The following is a 21,604-nucleotide window of genomic DNA, read 5'->3' on the forward strand; positions in this document are numbered from 1 at the left end:
ATTTTGTACAGTTAGAAACTTTGGATATTGCACTTGTAGAAATATCCAGCAGGGGGTGCTTCAGGATCTCATATCTCAGCTGTCCTTCTTATTGGGACATTTCTGTACTATGGGTTACAAAATATAGAGAAGAGCAGGGGTCGGTGTTTTAAAAAGTGCAGTGTTAACAATGTTTAATGCAACTGATTGCAGAGACATTGTGAACACAGGGAGTACAGGGACATATATCAAGAGCATTGTGGCGCTACGTGGTGAAGGTGGGATCTTTTGGTCTTGTATCAATTCTGACTCAGACCTCCCTTGCAATCGGAGCCGGCGGTAAAAGTAGTAGTAAAACTAGTAAAAAGATGCAGTAGTAAAACTCCCGTGCACTCAGGTCACGGGCGGAGGATTCATTCATATCCCCCGAAGAAGGGAGTTAAGCAATTACAGTTCTTTTTTTCGTCGAATTTACTTAGGTCTCGCCATCTGCACTCACTCCGCGGAGATTTCCATTGCGCGTCTAGACTGCGGTTTACGGTTTAACTGTAAGAAATTGATTCTAAAACATGAATCACTAGGTTTAATAAGAAAAGAGGTTAACCAATCAAAAGGTTACCAGAACCGGGTACAAATATTATAATTTCTGTATTAATTCTGTAGGAATTAATAGCTATACTAAATGTAATAAATGTCAGGTTCTAATTGCATATGGCAGAATGAAGGGCATGATGAAAATGAATGTATAAATGCTGTTATACACACAACCATATATTGAAAAAACATTTCTAGTATAACTTGTACGTTTTTAGACATCAAAATTATTTTTTTCTTCCTCATTCCTCATTTATACACATGAAAACTATAACATTTGTACCTGAGGCCATGCACGGTCTTTTTAAATACAGCGGGTATTCGACTTACGATGTTGATTCGTTTCTACGTCGCGTCGTAAACGGATTTTCGGTGTAAGTCGGAACATACGTACATACTGTACGTAAATAACATACTGTAAGCACTTATCCTATCCTAACACAGTAATTATAAAAAACACCTCCGTCCCGTGCCGCGTATTCTTCCGCCGCGCACATCAAACACGAAGTTCGCGTTACGACGCAAAACCACTTAAGTCGAAACAAGGCTTTATAAAGAAAATGGGAGATGTGTCGTAACCACGAAACATCGTAACTCAGTACTGACGTAACCCGAGGACCTCCTGTATATGTTATTACTCCGAATTGTTTCAAATGTTGATTTTAAATCTTAATGACTAGGCATCCTGTGAATTTCCTCCATTTTATGGATTTTTTTTGGCCTGTTGAATATAAGACGTTCTTTTAGGCAGTCAGATTTGTTTTTGTTAATAAACCTATACCTAAACCCTTGGAATAATGTTTTAAATCAATTTCTTTTGGTTTTTCATTCTGCGCGTTTCTGCGAAAGACGCCCCCTGACGCCGCCCCCGGACGCTCGAACTTGTTCTACCGTAAACCACGATGTAGACTCACATAAGAGGGTCTAAGTATAAATGCCGTGACTGCGTTTTCGCGAAGTGCAGATGTCGGAATCCTCTGACTCCCCAAGACAAATAGATCTGACCTGGACTTATGCGGTGGGTGGTTTCTTGCTTTGTTCTATACGGATTCGTTTCGAGTAAGTTCGTCTGCATCTGCGCTTAAATCTACAGATTCTACTGATTTCTGGAGTTTCAAATTTCTTATCTGACAATGAAAGGTAAACACTGGAAATGTGCCTCTAATTAATATGATATTTCTTTTAACCAGGTGTCTTTTATATAACTATATCACAACTTTGCATAACCTCGGCATTTCTTTCCCCCCGCAGTGAACTCTGTTCTTCTCATTTGGGCATGCATCCTCCTGCAGGAATGCCCATTAACCCTTAGTGAAGAGGACAACTCAGAACCTGGTGATAATGGTAAATAGTCAATCAGTATGCACGTTTATTTCAACGTTTTATTTTTGGCAGCCAGGGCCTAGATTCTCTGTAGTTAATGCTGAAATATTTGCTCCACAAGTCTCCATTGTGGTAGAGGCCTTTTGCAGTTTTCACATTTGCAGGAGACAGGAATACTTTGCTTTATCTGTGGTCTTAATGGCTAAATTGAAGTCAAATGTACCTTACAACTTTCCATTCCAAAGAAAAGATGCAATAAGGATATCATTCTCATCCCAGTTAGTCTAGCCCAGAAGGTATGTGTGAGGAGTGAAGAGCATGTCTAGACATGACGGAATAGGGTCTACGTTATCAGGATCTATGTCTTTTCTAAGTATGGGCCACCTGCATTCATGCCAGATAAATGACAAAGGTGTAAACCTTAATGTTTTGCATTAAGTTTAAAGAAGTAACATTGGCAATGCATGTGCACAAAGTTTTCTTGTACATTAAAACTTAATAATAAAATACTAGCAATGCACTTGGTACATTAGCTGCATTCATTTTTTCATTCATTAATTTTTTTAATTCAAAGTTTAATTCCAGTTTGTAGATAGAGTTATATTTATCTTAAAATGTTGCACTTAATACAAAATATATTTCATACACATTTATGTTTATACTGTGTTTGGAACTGGGGATGCATTGATATTGTTACTGTGAGACAAGGATAACATATATATATTTGTTCACATATCTGTCAATAAATATACTGAATCAACATTTATGAAATGTGAAATTATATCTAATTTAACCTAAATAAACATTGCATAGAAGAATATAATTCATAGCTGCAGGGTTACAGATAAAGTGGATATAAATAATTTTTATTACGCTCTTCTGGAGTGCAATACATATTTGAAATATTTGTAATAGTTTGTAAAATCTCATCCTCTATCTTATTTTTGCAGAAAACTTTCCAATACATTCATAAATATTCTAAAGAGATGTGATATTGTAGGTCTACAGTGTACTGGATGTTTTTCTTTCAACTGCACGTAGCTAAAGGCACAGTTACGATTTAACCCTAAAGCCAGGGAACATGGCTCATGTGTGATTAACACATGTTTTACTTGTTGCTAGTGGAGTAAGATATACTTCACATTCCTTGTTGCTTTTTTCTGGGTTTCTTATGCCCTTCTGATATAGAACGAGTTTTAACAGGAACTATTATTGAAGAATAGTTGGAGAGTCTGGTTATCTCCAAAGTAATGCAGCCAGACACATTTTATTTAGAAGTTGTACTATTTTAGGGTGATGCCCCAAAAGAGGAAGCCATGAAACACTGAAAGGCAGACATATCTGTCACGTAACAGACTGCCATGCACTAGGCTATAGTTTTTGTTAACACTTTTTTTAACACTTCTAATACCAACAAAGTTTGAGACTCACTTGTCAGTTATTGAAGGTTGATTTTAGAGTTCATTATGCTATAAATAAATCATATGTACTGAAGCATGAATCAGAATGCCTTTTGAAGTATATGCTTTATTGTTAAAATGATAATTTCTTTTATGTCTTGTTTCTAGTGAATCCTTGTTGCTATTACCCTTGTCAGCACTGGGGTGTTTGTGTTAGATTTGGGTTGGATAGATATGAATGTGACTGCACTAGAACTGGATACTATGGAGAAAATTGCACTATTCGTAAGTTAAAGTTTGCTTACCTTTTCTCTTGTTCTATTATGAACACTGTTAACTGATAAACATTGTTTTTCTGTTTATTTGGATTGTTGCCAAAATGTTTAACAGCAAGAACATTTTAGCAGAAATATTCTTTAAGAATTTCAGTGCATGATACATCAAGTAAGAAATATGAGTACCATGTTGAAGCATGCTCTTTTCAGAGAATAAATCTAGAGCCCACCAGTGTTTTATGGAGCTTGGCTATTAATATAATTTGCTTAAATGTTTTAAAACTCAATTTTGACAGGCATTACAAAAGTCACCTCTTTCTCATTATTTCCTATATTAATGAAAGTAAAGTAACTGATTGTTTAATACCAAATGTAAACTGGTGAATGTATGCTTAATGTATACATTTATAAAAATAGTATTTAGACAGCAGATGTCTGTAACAATGTCTCAGACTCAGCAAAAATATAATGTTAATAAGCCAGGAGGGAGCATTTGCACACATTTTTTGGCATTACAAAAGATTGCACATACCTGGCAGACCTCTCTGGGTACCACAGTGACTCTGCCCCTAGTAAAAATAATAAGCTAAAAATGCTGAACACCTTCATGATGGAAGTGATAAAAATCTTTCAAATGATTAAGTATAGTTGTTGTACAAATATTGTGCTTTACTTTTGTTTACTTCTTTAGTTTCTTCAGGATATATACAACAATTATAATCATCCATTCATTCTTTCATTCACTGTTTGTAAACGCTTGAAGTATCATGATAATATATTTATGCCATATCACCCATCCCATACTGAGGATAAAGCCTGCTAATAGTGGGTTGAGTTTTTTATGTTCTATATTTTTTACTTATTCAAACACATATAATGTGAGCTTGGAAGCTGCTCTGACATACAACTTTAGTATCACTCATATGTTATGAAAAGAATGCATTCCTAAAAGATATTACCAATTCTTTGACCTAGGATATTATTTCTCTATGCACAGCATGTATGGATTTCAAAACTACCATACTTCCAGAAGTATGCAATCCTATAATTGAGTCTTGCAATTCAACATCAGCTTCTGTTTACTCAGTTTTTTTCCTGGAGAACTGTTTCTCAGTCAGATCTTGTGTTTTCAAACATAGGTTCCAAATTCCTGTTGCTAAGGAGAGGTTGTTAAAGCTTATTTTAATTGATCAGGGCATTTTTACTTCTACAAAACCTAATTGCACGTGTCTGTGGGATGTGCTATTCTAGCATGTTGCTTATAAAACAAGGGGTATAGTACTCCTAGGTCAGGAAGCCTATGTTTTCAGGAAACAGCCCACATTTGCTTTTTGGACCATTTAGTCTTGGCTACTTCATTTCACTTTTTTTCCAAATAGCATTACATGGCATTACAATGCAATGACTAAATTCCAGGCAGTGTTTCAGCCTTCATGAATTAGGGCACATAGTGAATAGCTTTGGTGGAGCATGCCAAAATTGATGGAATTATTGAAATTTAAGCTTGAAATGTTTAAACTGACAAAACTCTTTCACTTTCTTTATACATCTGAGTGTTGTACAAGATATTGCAGAACTCATTGTGAAATGAAATTTAAGTTTACACTAACTCACCAAACAAGGTCACAGTGAATGTTTAACCTTTTTCATTGACTTAGTTGTAAATAGAATTGTATTGTATTGTTTAATGTTATATTTAGACCCTTAAAATACAGAAAAATACTAACTGTAAAACAGTAGTTTCATGAGAATCACTTTTTTTTTTCCTCTTCTCTTGTTCATAGCTGAGTTTTGGTCTGGAGTCTTTGAGTTCCTGAGGCCGAGCCCTAACTCCGTCCATTATATTCTTACTCACTTCCGCTGGCTATGGGACCTCATCAATAAAACCTTCCTGAGAGATTTTCTTATGCGTATGGTTCTTACAGGTCAGTGGTCCATGCAACTGTTTTGTAGAAAACACGTCATTTGATGTTTCTTTTCTAATTTTCCTTGCGTTGACATGAGTTACAGGAAAAGTTTGCTGCAGCAGCTTACATATTAATATGTTGTACACCATTATCAACACCAGTTAAACAGTAATGGCAATGTAGTCATTTTCACCTAAGGGCCCTTGTTTTATTTGTTTGCAAGTTTTTTTGTTTGTTCGTTCATTCATTCATTCGTTCATTCGTTCATTCATTCAGGTAAGTCGTTAAGGACAAATTCTTATTTTCAGTGGTAGCCTAGCAAGCAGTAGATGCCAAGGAAAGGGAAATATAAAAAGCTGAGAGGAAAAACGTCTACACTACACTACACTACACTACACTGTTTTAGGGACTTTAAGTGTGATGTAAAGGGAGGACCTATATAGTTAGCAGGTACTGGCTGTATTGGACTTTGTAGTTTCTGTCCTAGAAGGGCCTTATAAATGAACATAAACCACTGTATATTGCAAAAGCTGTGTAAAGAACAATTTACCAGAAAGCAAAGAGAACAGTGAAATGTCCTAAATGGGGCATTTGTAAGAAAATGGAAAGCAGATTGATAAAGAGCATCTAGTTTCTGAAGTGCATGTTTACGTCAGTCTGTAAACTTTATAACCACGATTAAGTAGAGGACAAACAGTGATTTGAACCAGAGGGATTCTGGCAGCGTGGGTGGAAGAATAAGCATTTCTACATAAAACCCAAGCTTGGCCTTAAACTTTGATTGTAGTTTATCAGTTATGGCTAGAGAAGTATAGAACACTGTCTAACCAGATACCTTCATATTTATATGATGTGACTTGTTCCAGCATAGCTCCCTTATTTGTGGTGAATTTAAAGAGGGGGAAGTCAAATAATTTTTCTGACTAAACCACATTATCTTGGCTTTTGACATGTTTAAGGATGGCAAAGGCATTTTGAACCAGTGGAATAAACTGTAGAGACTTGAAGACATGGATGAATGCATTACCAGGAGCAGGAGGAATGTTGTAATTGTATTGTTTAAAGTATGTTTAAAGTTAACTATCTGTAAATTTATTCATATTTGCATGCCATTTATTATCTAATGATTATATAAATTTACCACAAAAAGTTAGGAAATATGTGTTTGGTAGATTATTTCTTTGTTGTAACAATGCTTCTTGGAAATGAATCTTTTACTGTTGGGAAGCCTGTTAATTTCCCTTTTAAAATGGTGCCACATTTGGAGGGAACATGCATTTGTGGGATGAGCAGTAGAGCTGAGTATGTGGATTGCACCTATGAAAATTTGGCAAATCTTCTCTGCTGTTGCTATTGGCATTTGTTTTGAGCTTCTGGTACCCCCAGGTGTTGCCAATCACCTTTGAGCATGGGCCCTGCTACAGTGGTCAGTAAGTGTCTGCTCCAAGTATCGGCAAGCCATGTTTGACTGATCTGGTTAGGGCCCTTGCGATAGGGCAACTTTAAGCTGGTGTTCCACAAAAACAATTTCTTGCATTATTTGGAGTGAGCCCTAGTTCCATTTCCAAATTGTAGTCCAAGATCCATAAACAGGGAATGTCAGAGACAGGCTGCGAAGCTGGTGTCCCAAGAAGATCCCAAGAAGCTGGTGTCCCAAGAAGCTGGTGTCCCAAGAACCCTGTCAGCACTCACGTACCGTGTTCTATAGATTTGCAGTCAAGGTTGCACATGCACTGGAACCTGAGTCCAGATTCTGCCTATGGCAGTTGGATCGTAGGGTCAATGTGTAGAGAAGATGTGGAGAATGCTATGCTGATTGCTGCACCGATAGGTTAACATCTTTTGGTGGAGGCAGTGCGTGATGTTGTGAGGTGGCGTCTCCCTCACTGGAAGAACAAGGCTTGTCATCATTGGAGGCAATTTCAATGCAGAGAAATTTCAAGATGAAATTTTGCAACCAGTGGCAATCCCAAATCTCCACAGTCTGGGACAGAACTCTATCCCTCAAGATGACAGCGCTCACCCACACAGAGCAGGGTTTATCAGAGACTACCTCCAGAATTTGGGAGTGGAGAGGATGGAATGGTTCTGACCTGAACCCCATAGAACACTTGTGGGATCAGCTTGGGCGTGCTGTTAATGTCACATTGACCAAAACAACCACGTTGACTGACTTGCGACAAATGCTGGTTGAGGAATGGGATGCCATCCCACAGCAGTGTGTGACCAGGCTGTTGACCAGAATGAGGAAGAAGTGCCAGGCTGTTGTGGCTGTGTATGGTTCAACCCACATACTCAGCTCTACTGCTCATCCCACACATGCATGTTCCTTAAAAAACGGACACCAGTTAAAAGGGGAATTGACAGGCTTTCCAACAGTATTGTTGGACCAAGAAGCATTGTTAAAACTAAGAGACTATCTACCAAACACCAATTTCCTTTATATATATATATATATATATATTTTTTTTTTTATTTTTTTTTTTTTTTTTTTCTTCATCCGAATATCATGATAACAATACATTTGCATGGTATGGTGTACGGAAATGAAGAAGGGAGATATATGATGTACTTTAATGAACAGAAACTGTACTGACAAAAACTAGACAATATCTACAAGTGACAAATAATAAACAGAAAATGACAGACACATTAAAATATGAACAAACAGAGGGAGAAAACCTAAAGGCACTGGGCTAAAAATAAGGCCAAAAAAATTAATAAATAGGACTAAGGACCAACATAGAGAACAGAGCAAGAGTAACTTAAGAACTAATAGAAAAGAGAGATATGGATTATAGGTGACTAGACTGAGACATAGGAGAATGGCAAAAATAAATGCAGGTTAACAACCAAAGACACAATACAAAAGAGGGACAGAAACAGTGCAGGGAACAGAGGGCTGTAATTTTGTTTTATACAAAGTTCTATGGGGAATAACATCATTTAAGCTCTGTCTCACTGCACTATTTACACCCAAGCATAGCACAGTTAGTACACAGTAAATTCACCAGTGTTAAATCAACAATATAAGAGTTAACTTAACACTGAGAGTGTTAAATTATTACACAAACAGTGTTAATTTAACACCTGTGAATTTACTCTGTAGGTGGTTACAGCCTTAGTAAGTGTTATAAGCCACAGCCTTAGCCAAACTGAATGCTAAGTCTCACACTTTCTTACATACATCTTGCCCTCAGTGTAGTAGCTTATCCTGTGAAATAAACTGTAGGCAATATACATCATCAAACTTCACATTAACAACCTGCAAATGGACCTCTAACAGCTGATAGACATCAGTCTAGGTTTCAGCACAGATTCCAAGATAAATATTTGCAAAGTGCACATTGGTTTGGGATTTAGTCATCATCTCTTGCTTCACTGAAACACTTTGTGTAAATCAAAAAGATATGCTCCATGTATTTAGATGGGGTCTATATCCAGGATGTGGATGAAAGAGATATAAAAGCTGAGTCAAGAAGCATTGCATCGCACTAGTTATGAACTCTTTGAAGCCTTTGAGGTTTACCACATTTTTAAGCTTATCAGAATGTTGTAATAACAAAAGTCGTTTGATAAGTAAAATAAACTGTTTATTATCTAAATTCCAGACCTGACTAAACTTAAGCCCCTGCTTATTCACTCTGCATTTGAAGGCAATTGCAGTTGTGTACACTGCCATATGTGTATCTTACACTTATCTGGCCAGAGGCATGTCGGCAAGACATATAATTATTGTGATATAAATAGATTATCTAATGTAAATATATATGTTAATGTTGTACACAAGTGGGAAGTGTGGCATGTTTATAGAGCATGTTTTTTTTTTGGACATGACAAGAGTAGGTAAACAACTCGCTATTTTAATGAATTCAAAATATATTGGACAGCCTGACATGTATAATTTGCTTTGTGGTCCATGGTTACACGGTTAGCTACAGGGCTAAACTGCTTGATGGTAACCCTATAATGTTTCTCATGTTACTAAATTTAAAGCTCATTCTAGGGCTCGGTCAGACTTTTGCAACAGTGATAGTTAGCTTAGTTAGCTTGAACTGAAAAACACACATAGAAATGTTTAACAGCTAATCATATCAGCAGTGGTTTCCTTTGAAAAGAAGTGGAGGCAGAAGACATGGTGATCTAATGCGAGTGTAGTGTGTTGGCTCATTTTCAAATGCAGCTGTAGATGGCTCTGTGTACACAATCTAACACAATCTGAAATTCTAAAGCCGTAGGGGATCCATAAAGCTATGAGAAAGACATGCTTGTGTCTCGTGCCCTGATGTTAATGTTACCAAGCTGCCAAATAACAGTATCTGTAATACTATTAATTAAAGGGCTGTTAACTTTAACTTTTAACTATTAACTTTCAGAGCTAACTTAATCTTAACTTCATCTAAACAGTCCCTGCTGAGGATGTATCATCTTATTCAAAACAGAAAACCACATGTGCACTGAAGAAATGAAAGCTGCTTATCAGTTTGGAACTGATCTGTATTTATGGAGGTCATTTGATAGCAGTAAAAACAAATATCTTTTAATTATCTGTAACATTCTCTTGGTTTACTTTAATTCCAAACAGCATAGCATTTACCTAATGTGCCTCTAGACCCAGGCATAATATACAATGTCAGAGAAAGGTATGTTATTGTTGACTAAATATAGAAAACAGTGCATATGTATCTTTAAAAGTACAAGAGTGGTTTTAAAATCCAGTTTAGTTTCCTAAAGGTACATTACATTTTTTCCCTAGAGGGAGAGGTGAATATTTGTAAGCTTTTATTAGAGAACTGTGCAAAATAAAATAATAAAATAAATGTCCTGGAGGTGAAATTGAGTCTATGAAATCAAATCAACCTAAAAACTTTACTTTATATATAATATGGTACAATTACGTTCCCTAACTAATGTGAAAGAACATGTACCCTTTAAGGTACCAGCACATATGTCTGAGAGCGTAGATGAAGAAGCTAGTATCGACTCTTTTATGTTAGTAGTTATCCTATGTTCTGTGTGCCATTACCACTAAGATAGATATTAGTGTTTACTTGTACCCTGTAATGGCGGTAAGACCCTCCACTAACAAAACATCCTGCCCATATTTACCCAGACTCTGTCTTGGGTTGTGGCCCAGAGTGAGTGTTGATTTATTACTTTATCACTTCCTCCCATAATTCTGTGAAAAAGAGTTCTCTTTCCTCCTCTTTAATCCTTTTGTAAGAGTTCTCCATATTATTAATGCCCCACATACTATGACCTAGTTTGTGTTCAACAGTGGATAGTAACAAAGTAAATGTAATTTGTTAATGTACCTAAGAAGTTTTTTTCTGTATCTGTAATTTACAGGATTATTTTTATTTTGGGCAGGATTTTACTTTAACTTCACTAATTTGACACAAAGTCAAATATCTTACGTATTACTCCACTACATTATGAGAAAATACTTGCATTTAAAAATGTAATTTAAAAAAGAAAAAGTGTGTAATCTCACTTATCAAGTTACAGCGTGTAATTTGTTAAAGTGGGTTGGCCTGGACAGAGCTCCAGTGTCAGTGCAGTAGCGTTGAGTGCCAGCAGAAGTTTGTATGCCAAAAGAATGGAGGAAAACCTCAACCTGTTACAGCAGCTCTGGCACCCCAAAGCCTAAAATGCTGAAGTTTTATTTTATTATTAAGCACGAAACTTGAAACTAAGATGCCCCTAATTCTTAAACCAAAATGTAATTTCACAGCAGCTGGGTTCTACCTAATGGACAGAATTTGCCTTCAGTGTTTTATGCTTTATAATACTTTTAATGGATATCAGTGTCAGAATAATTAATGAGCATTAATTTTGAGTATTGAAATATTGGTGAAACAAGAATGACTCTGAAGTATTTTTACCTAAAATTAGTTGATTAATCAAGAGCCTTCTTATAAAATGAATAGTTTTGTATTTTGAGAATCTAAACCGAGGACATTTATTTTTACTGGAGTAATATTTTACCTTGAGTATTTGTACTTTTACTGATGTACATGATCTGTTTACTTTGTCCACCACTGGTCTTCATATCAAGGATGAGTTGCTTTGTCATATTTTTTATTTTTTTATGGGGCTACGTTCTCTCTTGTGTCAGTTGGGCCCCTCCTTGGAATGGGTTTTCGTTTACTCTGCAGCAAGCCTTCAAATTCCTCACATCTCTTTACTGCTGCCATTGATTTGTGGTGCTGGAGGGCTTTCTGCTATCTCACTGGTTAACCCTGCAGAACCGTGCACAAGATGTAAACTTAGCACAGTGACATAATAGCCCATTTAGAAGCTGTACATATTAGCCATTTTGTAATGTGTAATTTGCTGCTGAAGTCATATAGTAAGTGCCCTGCTCAATTTTTGTATATGCAATATTTGACAAACTATCTCCTTACAAAAGACCTACAACTCAGTGAGGCCAAGAAATAAGAAAAATCAAAAAATCCTTGTGTACAGAAATGAAAGCCCAAAGGGTTAACATAGACAGAGAAAATTCAGTGCTTCTGTATGTTATAGCAGTAAATTATTAGACTGACAAAAGGAAATGAGCTTTTAGGTGATATATTTGTTTAGCAAGGGTAGACCCCTTTCACAGGACATGCGTTGAGCACAAGGCTACCGCACCCATTCGTGTCAAAATATTAGACAGAGCAAAGTTAGTCCTTTGGATTTACGCAAATGCATATGATATGATAAATATCAGTTGTTACTGTCTAGTAGGTTATAGAAAATCGTATTTGATCTCTAAAAATGTAAAGCTGTAGTTGTTATGTATTATGAAATCTTTCTTGTGTATTATATTGTTGCTATTGTATGTGTATTTGTTTTTATTCATGTGACTGAGTGGCTAGATTTTAAGGAATCACATAACTAATAGTATTGTATTACATTTTAATGTGCCCTTGGGAATAAGTGCTTACCTCCGTGTCCTGCTCGTCTGGATTAGTGTGTACCCAGGGATTGGGCAGATACTGTGTTTGTTTGTCTGGAAAAATGAGAAGGAAACTAAGAAGACTTACAAGCCAGACTACAGACACAGTAGATGTGCTTTTGTGACTTATAAATCCATTGGACCTTAACATTGTCCTATCTTACGATTTTATTGGTCAGGCTGTAGACATGAGGTATATAGAATGTAATTAATTAATGGGGTAGGTTTTTAACTTCTGCATAATTATTTTGTAATGGTATTCTTTACATTTACATAAAACATCAAATATTTTTTTTCTGTGAATGTCATGTCTAAACATTATTGTGATTCCTTGTTTATAAACCTCTGTTCTATTACAGTGAGATCCAACCTAATCCCAAGCCCCCCTACCTACAACTCTAAGTATGACTATATAAACTGGGAGTCCTATTCTAATATCACCTACTACACCCGACTTCTGCCCCCAGTGCCACTGGACTGCCCGACACCTATGGGGACCAAAGGTAGGCTCTTTGTAATTTCTTTGCAATATTTTTTGGTATGAAAATATCCTGTCTCAGCTGCCTCAGTCTTATTGCCAGGTCAGCTGTTGTTAACTGGATTCCATTTCTCTGCAGGGAAAATACAGCTTCCAGACCCCAAGCTGCTGGTGGAGAAGTTCATGCTGAGGCGGAAATTCAGGCCGGATCCTCAGGGAACAAATCTGATGTTTGCATTTTTTGCTCAGCATTTCACCCACCAGTTCTTCAAGACACACAATCGGGTGGGGCTGGGCTTCACTAAAGCCCTGGGCCATGGGGTAAGCTCCTTCATAAGACGTTTGGAAAACAGCAGGGGAGACCTTTGAAATAGATCAGAGATGTGATCATTAGAACTTGTGTTGTACTTGTGTCTTGGCCCAGATATTAATGGGGAAAGGATTGTAATCCCATTGTAATACGGATAGTAAAACAAGGCCATTTAATATTTTACTTAACACTTAACTTTGTGGTTTTTCTGGATGTGTGTAGCTATCGTATTTTACATGCTCTGTGATTAGTTTGCACAGGGAGTGGACTCTGTATAATAATGAGACATTGATAGAGAACATTTTATATCCACACTCATTGAAATGAGGCACATGCAGTAGACGTTTAATACATTTTAACACATTCCGATGTTTTATGGATTTAATGCACAGGTGGATGCTGGTCATGTCTATGGAGATAATTTAGACCGACAGCTGGATCTTAGACTTCACAGAGATGGGAAGCTGAAGTATCAGGTATGGTAACTAGTGTGAAATGCCTGATATGCTCTAAAAATCATCAACAGTGTAAAGCTTATCATGCCTCAGAATTTGTATAGATGACCTCAGCACTAATACATACTGTTGGTGCACAACATGAAATTAATTCTTTCTTTACATTTTTGACTACAGTAATTTATTTCCCATAAAAAAAGCCTGGGCATATGTATTTATATTTATGATGCATATCAACTATAATGTAGGTGTAGCTAGAGCCTGTGAAGGTGTTGTAAAATGACATCATGATTTTTCTGTAATTTCCTTGAATCACTTTCTGGTATGGGATGAATTTTTTTTTGTAAGAATTCTTAACATTTTTCTGATAAGGGAATCTGCTTTGTGGATTTCACTACTTTATCTTAACCCTTTCTCTACTTACACAGATCATAAAGGGAGAGATGTACCCACCTACAGTGACAGAGACAAATGTGAACATGAGTTACCCTAAATCAGTCCCTCCAGAAGGGCAGATGGCCATAGGTCAGGAAGTGTTTGGCCTGCTGCCTGGCTTAAGCATGTATGCCACCTTGTGGCTGCGTGAACACAACCGTGTTTGTGATATTCTGAAAAAAGAGCATCCTACCTGGGGAGATGAGCAGCTGTTTCAGACGACCAGACTGATTATTATAGGTAATAGGATATAGCCATACACTCTATAACTTGTATCTTGTTTAGCATTTGTAGCTTGTACCTTCTTGGTTGTAGTTTATCTAATGTATAAAATTATGTAAATTATTTGAAAACATAAAAATGTTGGAAGATAAGGGTGCACCAGCATTGAAACTGTGAGCCATGGTGGACAACTTATACAGAAACATTTATGTCTTTCACTGTTTTCAAAAATAAATATGAAAGACCCCTGTAGCGAGCTGCATTTAGTTCAATGCTATTAGGAGCCTAACCTTGTAGTACTACCTAGAAGCTGACTGCATTTGTTTCAATGGTGTTTGGAGTCACCTATTTGTACTGGTTAGGATGCATTCTTTGAGCAGATGACAAAGAACTTATGTAAGTTGTGCTAGAGAAATGTGCTAAAAAAGTTATTATATGACACAGGTTATATGAAATTTCAGTGGGTTTATATTCTAATGTTCTGAATCTTAATTTGGAATATTTTGCAGGTGAAACTATTCGGATTGTGATAGAGGAATATGTTCAGCACCTGAGTGGCTACTATCTGAAGTTGAAATTTGACCCGACCCTGCTCTTCCGCTCACAGTTTCAGTACCAGAATCGCATCGCTGTGGAGTTTAACCAACTGTACCACTGGCACCCTCTGATGCCTGACAGCTTCTTTATTGACGGAGATGAAATTCCTTATTCGCAGTTCATATACAACACATCCCTCCTTACACACTATGGTATAGAGAAACTGGTCCAAGCTTTCTCAACCCAAGCAGCAGGACAGGTAGAGGTCCTTTTACATCTTTTACAATCTTCATAGGTTTTAGTAAAGATATTTCTATACTGTATAGAGCAATAAAATCTCAAAGAATCATATACATTTTAAAATATTTCTTTGTAGAACCCTTGAGTGTTTCAGTGTGGTTACAAGTCAGTATGGTTTTATGTTGAACTTAAAGAATCAATAATTTTATCTCAGTGTCCAATATTATTAACTTTTCCTATTATTGGAGTGGTCGCTTAAAACTGTTTAAACATTCTAATGACTTTACCAGAGACCTAAGGTGGGTTCCAGTGGGAGAGGTATGATATTAATTTCTCAGGAACTTGTACACAGTAAGTTCACTGAGAGTTCACTGAGAGTGTTAGGTTATTACACTAACAGTGTTAATTTAACACTAATAGTGGTGAATTTACTGTGTATCATGTTTGGAAATGTGGAGTAGTGCTCTGAGAAATATTTAACCTCTGCAGTGCAGTTCTCATTAGAGGAGTAGCGTTTGTGGTAATGTACGTTGACGACTGTTAGTAAGAATATGATTAAATCTAAACCTAAGCAAAACCACCTCAAAGCCAGCTTATACTAAACTCCTCTGGCAATTTACACCAAGAACTCAACAGCAATTTAAAAAATGTCCACCCATGCTTAGAACATTCTTTTAGTGCACCAACACTAAGCTCCTGATGCCCACTGCCACTGAAAAAAAAGGTTTTCTGTAAAAATGATCCAAATTCTGTCTTTGCCTTTTGTGATTCTTAATTTCCAAGTTTGTTTGCATCTGCAAACACACATACACACACACACACACACACACACACACACACACACACACACACACTTCCCCCTGGTTACTGGTTCATCAAAATAATACTGTTTTTGTTTTCTTTTCCTCACAGGTTGGAGGAGGTCATAATATGCATCAGGTAGTGACCAGAGTAGCAGAAGGAGTTATTAAAGAATCCAGAGAACTTCGCCTAAGGCCATTCAATGAGTATCGCAAGAGATTCAACTTAAAACCATATACATCGTTCTCTGAATTTACAGGTATTTATTTACATAAATAATCATATATCAGATTAGATGGTCAAGACTTGTACATGATAAGCTAATGTAACTACCTCATAAAGCTGTAGCTGTTGTCATATGATTTCACTATAGTTCTATAGTATCTTATATTAGTTGATAATTAATAATGTTCTAGAGTATGAAAAACAGAATTATTTTATTACTGAAAGCCTGGTAAATATCATGATAATCCATATTTATATACAGTAGTGCTTCTGAATGACTCATATACACGTACATTTGTTATTACATGTAGGATTGCAAACAGCAGGAATAACAGTAATTAATACAAATGGACGGTACTGGATACAAACAATTATCTTAGTGGAACTAATCTCACAAAGAAAAAATCTGCATTACATCACAGTTTTTGTTTAAAATGAAATATTATATTAAAAACATAAAAAAATGTAAAAGATAAAAATAAAAAATAGTAGTGGCTTCCATGTAAGAATTGGTCTTTCCATCTGATTATGAGTTTGATATCATAGCATTCCATGTACGGGAGCCAAAGTGGTACAACTGACCTCACCCTCTCTCTACTGACAGTTTTTCAGTTAGAAAAGATATGCTGGCTAAGTTCACACTTATTAGAGAAAGCGTGTGCTAATCTGATCCCTTCCTGCATGGCAGCACTCTGAGTGAGAGAGCCATAACCATTAATTCAAATGTAAGAATAGGGTTTACAGATCTAATAAGTTTTACAGATCTCTACAGGTCTCATAATATTATGGTTTCTAGAACTTAAAAAAAGGTCCATAAACGGGAATGAAGAACAGTTAACCTTAAAGAGTTCAGATGATTTCACAAGTTTATAGTTGAATTTTTCCACTACAGTGGTCTTAAAGTTCCCAAACATTCAGATCTATGCTTTCAGAATATTTCAGAAAGTATCCAGAATACAAAATAATTGTTGTCATATTTTGCTCCTACACATACTTCTACCCTTTTCTTTTTTTTAGGTGAGAAAAAAATCGCACGTGAGTTGGAGGAGCTCTATGGGGATATTGATGCTCTGGAGTTCTATCCAGCGCTGTTGCTGGAGAAAACCCGACCTGGTAACATATTTGGAGAGAGCATGGTGGAAATGGGGGCACCATTTTCTCTGAAAGGCCTTCTGGGAAATCCTATATGTTCACCGGAGTACTGGAAGCCCAGTACATTCGGGGGTCAAATTGGCTTTGATATTGTCAACTCTGCTACACTGGAGAAACTGGTTTGCCTCAATACTAAATGGTGTCCCTATGTGGCCTTCTATCTTCCTCCGTCAGACTCTCACCAACAAGGGAAAACAATTGAATCTCGTTCTGAATTGTAGCCAAAAGAAAGATTCATTAAAAGAACTGTGAGTTGTTAGAAAAATGCCGTCGGAAATGCTCTGTAGAGACAAATACCAAATGTTTACACAGTCTGCAGACCGAATTCACTGATGCAATAATTTAGTCATATTCTGCAAGTTTACTGATATATCCAGTAAGTAGTAAATGAGTGTAAATTAAACAGTGATGAATGTAATGAGTAAATAAAATTGGCCAGTCTTGGGACCAGTGTCCCCTATGCACTATAGCAGTGTGATTGCCTTAATTGGAAGAAACTTTAAATAGCAGTGCCATCAAAGAACATAAGAGTTAATGTTGATACCTATTTCCATTACATTTCAAGAGTCAAAGACCCACATTCCTTTATTTACTTAATACCATCAGTTACCAAGTAAAATGTAGTCATTATTCAGCCTCAGGAAAACAGAAAAGAAAAAACATTTACATATATTTACAAAACCTCAACAACTATATAGAGTAATGGCCAAAAGTTTTGAGACTAAGACAAATTTTGGTTTTCTTTTTGCTGCTTTTTTTTTTTTTTTTTAGATATTTTTGTGAGATGTTTTTATGGCATACTGCAGTACAACTATAGGAATGAATAAGTATTTTAAGTTTTATTAAAAAATACATAAAGTGTATGCAAAGACTCAATATTTATAGTGTTGACCCTGCTTTTTCAAGACTTCTGCAATTCACTGTAGTATGCTAGATTTCAGCTTCTAGGCCAAATACTGACTGATGACAACCCATTTATCACAATTTCTGTGTTTTTGTTAACCAACCCATTGAGGATTAGCCACAGGCTCTCAATGGGATTGAGATCTGGGGAGTGTCCTGGCCATGGACCCACAATTTCTGTGTTTTGTTCAGTGATCCACTTAGTTATCACTTTTGCCTTATGACATGTTGCTCCATCATGCTGGAAAAAGCATTGTGTGTCACCAAATTGCTTCTGGATTGTTGGAAAAAGTTGCTCTTGGAGGATGTTTTGATACTATTCTTTATTCATGGTAGTGTTAGTTAAAACTGTGAGTAAGCCCACTCCTCTGGATGTGAAGATTCCCCAAATATTAAGGGTCTCAGGATGCTGTACTATTAGCAAGACACAGGAATCATGGTAGTGCTCACCTTTTCTTTTCCAGACAATAATTTTTTCCAGATGTCCCAAACATTCTAAAAGGAGCTTCATCAAATAGTTTTGCACTGCCAGACTCTCTAGGGAGACTCTACAGAGAGAGTACTTTTCGTCACTTAACGTGGCCAAGAACCGCCAACTACCTCAGCAAAAGAAATTTGACTGACACTCAAAAAAACCAACCACAAGTATGCTATTTTGGCATGACGTGTAGAAAGAGGCAGATAGCCAATCAGAATGAAACTGGCAGAACCCTTACAGTGATGCCAACTTAACTCACTGAAAGAATCAGACTCGCCATCAGCTTGTGGGCAGAGCATCTGTGGCTCAGACTACAGAGAAAATAACTACCCGAGTCGTCTGCAGTCCAATCCCTGTACATCCTGCATGTCAGTCTGTCCTTAATGTTTTTCTTGGAGAGAATTGGCTTCTTTGCTGTCCTAGGCACCAGGCCATCCTCCTAATGCTTTTGCCTTACTGGGCTTGCAGATGCATTTGCATCTGCCTGCTGCCATTCTGAGCAAGCTGCACTGGTGGTGACCCAATCCTATATCAGAATCTCTTTTGTAGTCGGTCCTGGCACTGGTTTGCCTTTGTGTGCCGAAGCCTTCTTCACATCAATGGAACCTCTCTCCTTGAAGTTCTTGATGATCCAGTAAATAGTTGATTTAGATGCAACCTCACGAGAAGCAATGTCCTTGACTCTGAAGCCATTTTCATGAGAAACAATATGATACCTAACATGAATTCTGTGAAGGTAAACACTTTCTCCTGAGCTAACAAATAGATCACTGAAACTATGTTACTAGGTCATTATATGGCAGGGCTGAAATGCTGTGGAAATTGGGTTTTGTACATTTTCAAGGAAAGGAATAGCTTTGCAATTAATTAAGAGTTCATGTGATCACTGTTCACAAAATAGTTAATGCAAATCGCCATTTTAAAAACAGAAGCAGCAAACCACACAGACCAAGCATAAAACCACAATTTGTATCTCAAACCTTTGGCCATGACTGTATATGTAATTACAAATTTCAGTATTTAGTGTTCCTCTTTCCGTTTCTTATTTTTTTCTAAGAACTCTCAAGGGCAATTATTCCATCCCCTGAATCTGTTCATAGAAGTTGAATGCATTTTCTGCATCTCACAATCCAAGAAAGATCAGAATCCAAACTCATTAAGTCATGTTAAGATCTGGCCTGGGCCTGTCCTTTGTTTTCTGTATCAGCTATGGTCAAATCTTCAAAGCTTTTGCAAAACTAGTCCATATATTTTACCCTTTAAAATGTTTTAAAGGGTATGTAGGGAAGAAAAAATTGAAAGCACTCCTTGTTTTTTTAAAGTGATGCCATTTCCATGTCTGATAATGTTAAACATCTATTAATGAGGTTAGGCTTTTGGAGCCACGTCCATTTTTAATCATGTAGTTTTCTACTATGATGCAGTTGCCATTGCAATATTTTTATTAGTTGTCACAGTATTCCTTCCAGTTAAGCATTGCTCTTCAGTGAATCTAAAAGTATTAATATGTGTTATATTAAATGTAGATTTTTAGTATGTGATAGCTGCCACTATGTTTAGATGATGCACTGAACAATTCATGTTACTTTACAAGTAGTCTGCAACTGCCTGTCAAAGCCAAAGTGCTACTTTTGATAACTGGATTTAAGCTGAGAACATAGATTCTATACATTAAATTTCTAGATTGTATCATCTTTTGATGACTGTTTTATTTCTTTTTTATTTGTTTGCACATTTGAGTATATTTCTGTTGCTATTTCTTCACATTAATATCTTCTTGACAGTTACCAGTTCAAATACTTAAGTAGTTCCAGTAATTCGAGAGGAAATAATTTTGTGGACAGTTATTAAACAAAAAAGATGTATCAACATGAAGAAAATAAAGAAAGTTTTTTTAAACATTCTCTATATTTTTCAGTCTGTTTAATACAGGTTAACACATTTAAATAACCCTCAGGCTTCAGTGCAGCCTATTTTCTAGGCAAAATATTCGCTATCATTTTGTGATATCTGGTTAAAATTAAATGCTTCCAGGAATGAAGTAAAAAAATAAATAAAATGTCAGCACGACATTTATTACCTGTTTTTCTGTATTTCAGATAAACACAATAGCTGTCTGGTGCTGACATTTATTACAGTGTATAAATATAATGATGTGTAATGTTGATAAAAAAGATATCAGAGGATTCAAAACAGTGACATAGCACAACCTTTGGTAAATGTAAATATAACAGTCATGTTATTGTTAGTGAGAACATTATTATAGACTAGTATATATAAAACAGTGGTTCCCAAACATTTCTGTAGTGTTCCCTTTTGTAGCTAAGAATATTTTTTGAGCCTCCTCTCCGACACAAATTCTAGCAGTGCTGAAACATGCCTCTGAACCCCCTACTTGGGAAGCACTTAAAATTTTTGTATTTTCTGGAAATATTTTAGTTACTCTAATGGGGCCACAGCACCAGTTCTTAGGAGGAAAACAAAATATTAGCACAAGCCATCCCAATCGAATTATCTAGTAATAAGTACTGATTTTGTCAAACAAAACTTAGCATTTACAATTGTTGATTAGACGAGAGGATGGTAACACTTTACTACAGGTGATCATTTATAAGGTTATATTACACCTACATATGCCTTTCACAACAATTGACAAAGTCATATATACACTGTAAAAAATGTCTGTGAATTTTACGGTGGAAAACTGTATATCTGTATATATAAATTATATCTGTTTTTTAACAGAAAAGTACTTTAAACAAAACAGTCCTTAACTGTAAAATGTATGATTGCCAAAAATGTTACCATATATTTTACAGTGAAATTCTGGTAACCACAGCTTCCAGTATTTTACTGTAAATTATACTGATTTTTTTTTTTACAGTGTAGGCATCTATAAAGGCATGTTTCAGCAGGGCTTATATATGTGCCTTATAAACTAGTAAAA

General features: G+C 36.3%; 1 protein-coding gene across 1 annotated transcript; it reads left to right on the top strand.

Moving 5' to 3' along the window:
- Positions 1-1,577: 1,577 nt before the first annotated feature.
- On the top strand, positions 1,578-20,524 carry LOC136676321 (prostaglandin G/H synthase 1-like). The gene is made up of 11 exons (XM_066653218.1): positions 1,578-1,713; positions 1,825-1,917; positions 3,465-3,581; positions 5,356-5,496; positions 12,781-12,924; positions 13,039-13,220; positions 13,602-13,685; positions 14,093-14,339; positions 14,831-15,117; positions 16,011-16,158; positions 17,142-20,524. The coding sequence occupies exons 1-11, from the start codon at positions 1,707-1,709 to the stop codon at positions 17,495-17,497; spliced, it is 1,806 nt and encodes a 601-aa protein (XP_066509315.1). The 5' UTR covers positions 1,578-1,706; the 3' UTR covers positions 17,498-20,524.
- Positions 20,525-21,604: the final 1,080 nt, after the last annotated feature.

The sequence above is a fragment of the Hoplias malabaricus genome, chromosome X2 (genome assembly GCF_029633855.1).
Source record: "Hoplias malabaricus isolate fHopMal1 chromosome X2, fHopMal1.hap1, whole genome shotgun sequence".
NCBI lineage: Eukaryota > Metazoa > Chordata > Actinopteri > Characiformes > Erythrinidae > Hoplias > Hoplias malabaricus.

Bases quoted from the DNA above. Each gene is read 5' to 3' on its own strand.
- LOC136676321 (XM_066653218.1), top strand. The intron at 1,918-3,464 runs GTAAATAGTCAA...TCTTGTTTCTAG, and splicing joins CTCAGAACCTGGTGATAATG to TGAATCCTTGTTGCTATTAC. The intron at 13,221-13,601 runs GTAAGCTCCTTC...TTTAATGCACAG, and splicing joins CTAAAGCCCTGGGCCATGGG to GTGGATGCTGGTCATGTCTA.